At 40.9% G+C, this 9,612-nt stretch overlaps 2 protein-coding genes across 2 annotated transcripts; both read right to left on the bottom strand.

Moving 5' to 3' along the window:
- Window positions 1-926: 926 nt before the first annotated feature.
- pla2g12a (phospholipase A2, group XIIA) lies at window positions 927-3,299 on the bottom strand. The gene is made up of 4 exons (XM_086120393.1): window positions 2,983-3,299; window positions 2,442-2,518; window positions 2,021-2,186; window positions 927-1,827 (listed from the first exon to the last, which is right to left on the bottom strand). The coding sequence occupies exons 1-4, from the start codon at window positions 3,185-3,187 to the stop codon at window positions 1,709-1,711; spliced, it is 567 nt and encodes a 188-aa protein (XP_085976519.1). The 5' UTR covers window positions 3,188-3,299; the 3' UTR covers window positions 927-1,708.
- Window positions 3,300-4,344: 1,045 nt separating this feature from the next.
- dnajb14 (DnaJ heat shock protein family (Hsp40) member B14) lies at window positions 4,345-8,976 on the bottom strand. The gene is made up of 8 exons (XM_086120392.1): window positions 8,791-8,976; window positions 7,835-8,009; window positions 7,217-7,362; window positions 6,947-7,141; window positions 6,206-6,291; window positions 6,016-6,125; window positions 5,096-5,268; window positions 4,345-4,947 (listed from the first exon to the last, which is right to left on the bottom strand). Exons 1-8 carry the CDS (start codon window positions 8,921-8,923, stop codon window positions 4,823-4,825), a joined length of 1,143 nt encoding a protein of 380 aa, XP_085976518.1. The 5' UTR covers window positions 8,924-8,976; the 3' UTR covers window positions 4,345-4,822.
- Window positions 8,977-9,612: the final 636 nt, after the last annotated feature.

Raw genomic sequence — 9,612 nt, 5'->3', positions numbered from 1 at the left:
CTTTTTCTTTGTATCTTTCTCAAAGGTGGAGGGATTTGTTTTTCTTTGCAGCGGCCAGGCTGTGACATTTCATGAGTGGCCATACGCGTTCGGCCAGTTGCACGATCATGGTTTCATGAGCACCTGAGACGTCACTGTTCGTCATACCATCAACAGTTCGGGTTTCATGCAATAAAATGCACACCTATCCAGTACTTGCTCAACACACTCAAAATACAGTACAAGAATCATAAAGTCTATGTAAAAAGCACAATTTTCCAGAGATTACTGGATATTTTGTGAACCGTTCAAATAGTCTACTTCGATCTCAATGCAATGATTTTCGAGCTAACAGCCAATCCAAGTGAACAACTGTTATGTTCGGCCGACACTGTTTTGCATACCGCAATTGATGGCCTATTTATGAAAATAATATCCGAAAAGCACACTGACACAAAAAAATGCATGTCATTAGCCAGGTGTGGCTCCGCCCCTGATCTTTCCTTCTATCACTTGCCGTTTACCCGCCTTCTCTGCAGCTCTTTGGCTTCTTTGTTTCCCAAAGTGCCCTTGCGTTCTTCCTCCCAATTTTTAACACTTGAATCAGTCCTCCCTCAGGGTTGAGTGTTTAGTTGCGCAAGACTCACACTTACCATGTGTCTTTAAATGTGACGTTGTTTAAACTGTGCATCCTGTTTGGCAGGTTCTGCCACCGATGCATGTAGGGCTTGGAATCAACTTAATGCACCCGACTGTAGTTAATTATTTTCATAATATTAGCCACACTGTGGGTGTAATCAGTGACAAGAGACCATACAGCGTGTAAAACTTTTGTCACTTTCTCTTGGTAGAGTACGGAGACATCCCAACCCATCTGTAAAAAAAAATAAAAAAATAAAATACGCAAAAACAATTAGCAAATGAAAGAGGCTAAACAGAGTAATGAATAAATTATATTCATTTTAATGAGGTTTTTCAGACTGGATTCCACCTGTCTAAAGCAAGGTACACACTGGGATTTTCAACATTTCAACCGATTTTTAAAATGTGAGACGAGGAAAAAAAAAACCAACAAAACAAAACAAATCCACGCTTAGTGCTCGAATAGTGTGAGTACTCCTACACACCACATATGGTAGCTGTGGAAGTACCAGGACGACCTGTGAAAGGCAGCATAGTGCAATGAAAAACAATAACTAGTGGCAATTAGGGAGCGTTTAGTTCACGTGACAGTTCCCAAGTCTCTTTGCTTGGCCAAATTCTGCGTTGACCAAAAAAGGATTTGAAAAAAAAAATTAGCATGAATATTGAGCAGCTTTAACATTTACGAATGTCACCTTAGACGTTTTTTCTGTGTGTGAATTGAGCAGATAATTCACTCTTGGCACACCCCAAGGTAATTTTTTGGTGACGTCTGACAATCAAGTCCTTTGCTGACCACAACTGGAAAGCAGGGGGAAGAAAAAAAATGCTCCAAATCAGCCCTTTTATCAGTATGTGACGTGTGGACCCCACTTTACCCCAAAAGACACCAGCGGACCAACGTACTGAACAACATGTACAAAGAACATAAAGAATTGAATGCATTTCAAATTGTTTCCAGGATAATCAGTCAAAAGTATTCATCCAGTCTGGTGTCTAAAAGAGCAACAGCAGCTCTATCCCTGAGAAATGTCTACGTTGTGGACCCTCTGTTGTCATCAAATCAAAAGTCCATCCACAAACATGATCACAGCTCCTTCTTGACTTCATACTGACACACGCACGACCCTCGCTGGCTGTCCAAGTATGGTTTGCATCCCAAGTGCATCACGGCGTCGAACAGCAACGTCACCGCAGACTCGCACGCTGGGCAATAAATAAATAAATAACGAAAGGACCGACTGAGTGCACAAATATGCATGCAAAAAGCAAACACACTGAGATGTGCTATATGAATAAAGCTGCCCCTTCATTTGAGCACCTGACCCCCAAAATGTCTGCACACATCCATGATCATCAGGCACTGTGACCCCCGCCTCCCTGCATTTGGATCTTTTACCTTGAACACTGTGGCCCAATCCCAGTGTCCGTTGCACATTCCTGCAAATGGTCTCCAGACAGTCCTGGAACTGCTCGTCGCAGTCATGCTTCTCACGGCCGCATGTGTCGTAGCAGCGGTCGTGCTGGTTGCAGCATTTCGTCATGGATGGGATACCGATGTCGAACTGGAAAGACAAGATACTTTCACGCTGTCTCCATTTTTTAAAGAAACACTGACAAGACAAACGGTCGATTTTTTCTCTTTCGGGGAATTTTCACTTGCCCTCCAAAAGGAGGGATTTTCTTTTGTCACTACTACACAGCATCAACACAGAATGAGGGGGAAAACAGACAACCATATAAGTTTCCACCAACAGCTGGAGCCACTTTCTCACTGCCTTTATGAAAGTGGCCTTTCATACAAATTCAAATAGTGTTACCTGGAATCCAAAGAGCGGCGTCCCGCATCCGTTGGGCGGCGGCGGCTTGTACCCGGGACGAGGCACCGGCCTGTAACCTGAGAGAGGAGAGCAAAGGTGAACCGGCTACCACTGTTATCTCGATGTGTCTGATGAACACATCCGCAGCATATTCAAGGGACAGCGGAAATATGATCACGACAATGTATTCAGGCTGCTTTAGACTGAAAAGCTCGAAGGTAATTAACAAAACGCACCTACGTTGCTGCTGTCCAAGAGAAAGCAGGTGATGAGTATTTATTTTCCCAACGCTTTTGTACTTTAACTCCCTACAAAAAAAAAAACAGATATCTGTACTTCCAATTGTATTCCTAACTTTACTACCCACTTTTTTCCCCACCTCATTTGAGAAAATACGACGGAAAAAGTCAAAAACAGGACATCGACACTTTGTTCAAAAGACACAGACTGCAGGAGTGTCACTGATTGGCTTTGTGTTTTTAAAGAGGAGCCAGAAATACAATTGTAAAACATCATCAATGATTTTGACAATCTGCTTTACCGTCACTGCACTTGTAACGACACAAGCCGTCGTCGCCGCCGAACAAATCGAGAGCCGCGTTGAGGTACGTGTCGATTTTATGGATGCCATTGCGGATAGTTTTAAGAGTCATTCGCCAGTCAGGAGTCTCCGCTTTCTGTTCACAGCAAAATATGGAAGCCGCGCATACAACCAGGACGAAAACAACATGGTTTATCGTGAGCATGACCCGCTAGATTATAAACAAGAGCCGATTGTGAGATAGCGTGAATGCTGTACACGTCGTCTTGTCGACATTTTCAATTGTGTTTTCATTTTCTCGGTGAAACTTTTCATTTCCGGGCAGTCACGTGATGTATGCTGCATTCCATTGTATTAGGATTATCACACAAATCCACCACAAAACCGCCCAATAATTGTTTGTCGTTATATTTTTTCTTAATCTTGTATTTGCTTGGTGGTGTTGAAATTTTGGTCAACCCTGAGTGGCGTTTCAATGCCCTTTTTAGGCCGAGTCGACGGTGGAGATAGTCTAATTTCCGAGTTAAATTGAAAGCACCGTCAGGATAAACCAACCAGACATTTGCGAAAGTTGTTACGTTTTCTTGTGTGACAGCATTAGCACGGTACCTAAGATTTGTCATTTAGTGCAGTTTTTTTCCATTGTAATGTTTTCAATAATTATTGGTTTTTATTTAAGACCCTGGCATATTCTTTTTTATTTTTTTTCAATTTGCTCTTTGATTGTTATTGTTCTTTTTCCCCCCTGTGTGGTGTTTCCGAATGGGCCCTACAATTTGTTAAATTAAAAAAAAAAAAATCGGTTGCTTCCGTAGTTTCACAACTTTTCTTGAGCCAAGGCACACATTTCACATTGGAAATAACTCACGAAACACTGCCAAACAACGTTTCAAAAAAGGTGGATAAAACAGATTGAGTACGGGATTTCTGCCATCTGGTGGAAGGGCGTAAAAAATAGACTGACTAATCAAAGAAAGGATTGCCCATTGCTTCCTTCATTAAGCTTTATAAACCAAACAAAATAATACAGAGAATTACGATATCTGCCAAAATAGCTGTGGTAGAAAACACAAGTTTGGTTACATTTTAAAACAAACAAACAAACAAAAACAGCAAAAAAAGAGCTATTCATCTGCAAAAAAAAAAGGCTCATTGTTTTTCAATAGTCCCCCATGCACCTGTTCTTGTTACATGATGAAATGTCAAAAATCTTTATATTTCTAGCCTATTAGGCTCAATTCTTTTTCAAAACCATCGATATATGACTCAGGCAACTATTGTAGGATAGACTAATGATTTCAGCAATTCAAATATTTTTTACATTGCACACCCATCTTTCTAAACAGAGACAAAAACCTCCAGTTCTTAATAATGTTACTTTATTTCATTGACAAGCGAGCGTGGAAGAAAATCACTTTCTTCTGTAGTTGCTTAAATAACTGCATAAACGTCCCACATTCTCAAAAACGAACATCTTGTATGAAAGCACCAACGTCCAACAGTAACTCAAATTTTTTTCCTTCCACTGGTAACGTTTCCATCCTTTTCCCACATGGATATTGATTTCATGCTGGAAGCTGATTGGTGGTGTTCACGACAGGGACGTAGATGTGCTCACTACTTTTTTTTTTCTTTTTTTTTTTTTTTAAATCCCTCTTGCAGAAGAACGCTCCTCTGGAATGTCGAGAGTTTTGTTTTGGATGGAAGAGTGAGGTGAACTTGGAGTACTCTTTTTTTTCAGTAGGGTTTTTCTTGTGTTACTCCTAGTGGAAATGCTCTTCTTCAAAAAAAAGAACATACACACATCTATTGGTATACATGATACCATCTAACGAGCGAGTCATCCGCCTCGAAAGAGGTTATTTAGTCTGTCCAGCTCCTTGCAGTTTTCCATGGTCATAAGCTCCGCCTTCTTACGCATGCGGTCGTCCCGGTACACCTTGGCGGCATACAGCAGGTCTGTTTCTGGGGGGGGGAGACAATTAATTCAGTGTAGTTGATATGATGAAAAATAACATTAATTAGATTTCATCTATGTAATAATCACAAATTTAATGCAATTTTTAATTGTTTAATATGAAGGCGCAAACTATCATCAAAAGTTGTCTCTTACTTGTCTGTCTCTCCTTCCAGCAGTTATTCTTGACATTGGACACATAGTCTCCCTCCACACTTTTCTCAATCTGCTGCAGCGCTGCTGCCTTGTACTCAGATTTGAAGTCTCTGGTGACGTAGTAGTCCACGTGCAGGTTTTCCGTCTGCCGCTTCACCGTCTGACCCGTGGACCTGGAGAGAATGTGTGGCGTTATAATTAGAGAAACATCTATGCTAATTGAGACGAGCTACTCGATGGCATTTAGCGTTGTTCGCATCAAGCTAGCAGACATTTGGTACACGAAATTGGTTTGGCTGAACATTTTGGTCTCGAAATACAGTTTAATTCTCTTTAGCTGCATGCTCCATTTGTATGTATAATGCTCCATGTGTTAAAAATAGCAGCTGTTTAAAAAAAACAAAAACTTAACTGATTCAAATATCTATGCTATTTTCCATTAGCCTGTCTATAGAGTTTCACATTATATGTTAGCATGATGCTAACAAACTTTAGTTCGACAAAATTATGTGGTTTGGCTTGCATACACAATGTTTAATTTTATTTGATTGCATGCTCGATTTGTTTGTTTTGCTGATGTTGTGTGTCAAAGTAGCAGTTGTTTGAAGGTTTATAATCACCGGAACATATATGTTAATATCTGTTAGCTTATCACTAGTGTTTCACATTAAATGTGAGGATAATGTCAAATTATATGGTTTGGTTGAAGAATTTGCTTAAACATCCAATGTGTCAATCTCTTTTTTTAAATTCTGATTTGGAGAACTGTTCCTAAAAATGTGGTGACACTAGTGGTATGCGGGCTCCCTCTAGCGGTAGGTGAAGGAATCACAAAATTAAATGTTCAAACTGAGCATAGCCATGCAGTGGTAATTCATTCAAGCATTTCCATGTTGTTGAAACTTTTTTTTAGCGCTTACGGTCGAGAGTAGAGGCTGTAAGGAGGTGGAGAAACCATCATCTGGCTCAGTATCGACACCAAGATTAACACCACGATGGGCATCAGCTGAATCAACATGGAGAAACCACCCTGGAGAGAAACAGAGCTTCATCGACACGCGCACTCAAACACACAGTGGCAATGTCCCGTCACGACACCACGGCACGTACGTCTCCTCTTTCATCGGTTCTCTCCTGTCGGTAATTGGCGTGATGGCTGGAGCTCGTCCTGCCGTTGGCGAACGGCTGCGCGCTTGCTGAGAAGGAGACGGAGAGAAGAGAAAGTTCAGTTCCTAACTTATTTCAAACTAATTAAATGCCCAAATCTATTTTTCCAGACACTTTCTTGAATTTTCTTTCAATGTTGCTGTGAAGCCAAGTTCTCAAGGTGCAACAACACATGGATTAATCGACAACCAACTGATTATGAAATGAATAGATCAATATTTTGACAATTGATTAATCATTTGGAGGCCTTGTATAATTTAAAATCATCCAGATCCTTGGAATTTTAACCTGTGAATAGTAAATATTCTGTCGTCATCCACGATAGCAAACTGCTTAGCTTTGTGTATTTGTTTTTTCAAAATAAGACATTCACAAACATCAGCTTTCACTTTGGAACTCAATGATCAACATTTTTGACAATTTTCTGAAGTGTTACGGACCAAATCAGGAAATGAATATAAAATATAATATGAATATAAAATGAATACATAACTTGTTTATGCATCTTCTGCACTGTCAGACTGAAATCATGTCATGTTTTTGAATGCAGGGATGGAAATCCTTTTTTTTTTCCAATCCGATTCATCAACAAAATAAATGACTGATTAATCAATCATTGAAATAATTGTTAGTTGCGGCCCTAATTTCCACAATATGTACTGTATGTGTGTGGGTGTAACTCACAGGAGGGGAAGCCTCCTCCAAAGAACATGTTGAAGAGGTCTTCAGGCGTGATGTCTGCCTCGAACCCTCTGTGGAAGTCAAAGCCGTTGCCGCCGCCGTGCGCGTGGCCCGCCCCACTTGGCTCTTCGCCTCCCGTCAGGTCATACTGCCGCCGTTTAGCCGGATTGCTTAGCACTGCGTATGCATTCCCGATCTCTGGCGGGCGACATGGAGCTACTATTAGTTTCAGAGTACTTTACTTGAATAGAAAGTGACGTCAAGGAGACGTACTCTTAAAGGCGTCCGTTGCTCCAGGAGCGTGGTTCTTGTCCGGGTGAAACTTGAGGGCCAGTTTCCTGTACGCCTTCTTCAGCTCATCCTCGCTGGCTTCTTTGGTGACACCGAGCACTTCGTAGTAGTCTTTACAGCGCTTTATTCTAACAGGAAGAAAACAAGGGCACGTGTTAAAAGATACATGCTCGGGCTGAACAAATAATCGTGAACTAAGATTATTGATTTTGAAATTAGCTCCCTGTCAATGCACACTTGCGGATTAGTGAAACTGCCTATGCATATTCATATAAAACGTCTATGGCCCACGTGATTTTTTTTTAACATCTGTCAAACCATTTTCCCACCCTGTTGTGCTGAAAGCAATGTAGTTCACATCAAAATGTTCTGACTGTGAGATGCCTTGCCGCTGTACAAAAATACACACCATTGCGGAAATAGACTATTTTCTGCGTAAAAGGCTAAGGCAGACAAACGCTGCGTCTTTTGTTTTGGGCTCAGAATAAAAAGTCGACATCCTCACAGACATTTCCGAAGAAAATGGAAAATGGATTAATGGATGTCTCAAGATGAACATTAACAAATGCCACTGTTAACATTTTAAGCCGGTATTCTCACCTTTGGACACCTTCCACCTGCTCTTTCGTGAACACCTTGGAGGATCCTGCTCCTGTGCCTTCGGCACGTTCGCTTGCCGCCTCTGCGCCGCCATCTTCCGCATTGTGTGCTGGCCGTCTCCGATGCGCGCCATTAGCTGCAGAACTCCCATTTTTGGTTAGCACTTCCAACAAGGCTGTGATAAGAAAAATAAGTGGACAAAATCACTTTGATGTTGAGCAGTGATTCCAATGTTGTACGAGTCTCCCAAGTGCTACACGAGCTCCCTCTACCGGTACAAGAATCCTTGACTGGCAGAGTACAGTTCAGTTGTATTTAATTTATAACTTCAAAGGTTATGCATTTAGTCTTTAAGATTTATTTTAAACTTTTATATACTGTATGTAGGTGGTATTTTTACTCACATTTTAGGTCCAATACATTTGGACTATATCGTTGCTTCGGTAAATTTGCGTTCAAATGAAGAGTTAGCTAATTTACTTGGCCGTGCCGCCGCATGTTTATGACGTCACGGCGCCGACAATTCTGACAGAGCACTGCCAGTGACGCTTTGCAAGAGTTCAAGTGAGCCCAAGATGTTGCTATCGTTCAAAAATACGCCAAATAAACACAGTATGTCACGGTATGTCATCATATCCACGACCGTTATGAACAACACTCTAGTTTGATCCGAAGACACGCACAGCCCCTAAACAGCGGAGCTTAGTATATTAGCGTACAAGCTCACCAATAGCTTTTGACAAACCTTAACTTCTTGGTGACTTTATTTATTTATTATCGACACAATGACTTTCAACCGTTATGGCGTTATGCTCATGAAATGTGTGCGACATATTAAAATGAGGTAATACAGTCGATCTGTATCGCTCTGGCCGGCTAGGTTGTCATCCCCGATGGACCCCCCCCCCCCCTCACTCCTTCGAGCCGGAGGCTCGGCTAGCCGGAAATCGGCTTACCTTTGGCTCGCGCTGTCGGGTAGAGCCTCTCCGCTTTGTGGAGGAACCTAAGCGCCTTCTCCTTGTCCCCCGCCTCGATGGCTTTCGACGAAATGTTGATACATTTCTCAGCCTCGTCTCGGTTCCCTTCCATCTTCTTTCCTCATCCCTCCTCCCTCGTCCTTTCCTGGGTGGTCACGTGATATACCACGTGACCCGTGTTATTGACACGTCATGGCAGCGGAAAAAAACCTCGCATAATTATATTATATTATATATTATATTAATTGTGTAGTTGTGAATGATCGATTAAAAGTCTCAATTAAAAAAAATTTAGGAAAGTTCTATTTTCATAGATCCAAATATAGCCATGAGAAACTATCTTCTGTTGAGGTATTTGTTTTTGGAAATATGAACAATTGTTTATTTATATTGTTTAGTGGTCCAAAACAAAAAACATCACTGAAAATTGAATAAAGTTGTCTGGGTTTATACAGTATCGTTTGTATTTCATCTTAATATGCCTTGTTTGCCTTTTAGATAAGTTGTATACTACTGTATTTCTGTATTAAAAATGTCTACATGATCTGAAACTAAAAAGTTGGTGTGCAGATAGTTTTGGAGCAGATTTCACAAAATTTGTCACGGGATTTTTTACTCCAAATAAAGAAATGCAGTTTTGTTCATTTATATAAGTCTGTGACATATAGTGACAGGCAGTCACTATATGTTCGATGTGTTTTCTACTATAGTAGACTGCAAAACGTGCAATTGACCTGTGTAATCTGTTAATATAATGGATGCAGTACGCATTGTCAATTTTTTTTTTGTTTGGTGGCAGTA

The sequence above is a fragment of the Hippocampus guttulatus genome, chromosome 9 (genome assembly GCF_054856545.1).
Source record: "Hippocampus guttulatus isolate MCC_2025c chromosome 9, RoL_Hgut_1.0, whole genome shotgun sequence".
Lineage (NCBI taxonomy): Eukaryota > Metazoa > Chordata > Actinopteri > Syngnathiformes > Syngnathidae > Hippocampus > Hippocampus guttulatus.
The sequence above is the reverse complement of the archived record's forward strand: the minus strand, read 5'-3'. Positions and strand labels throughout refer to the sequence as shown.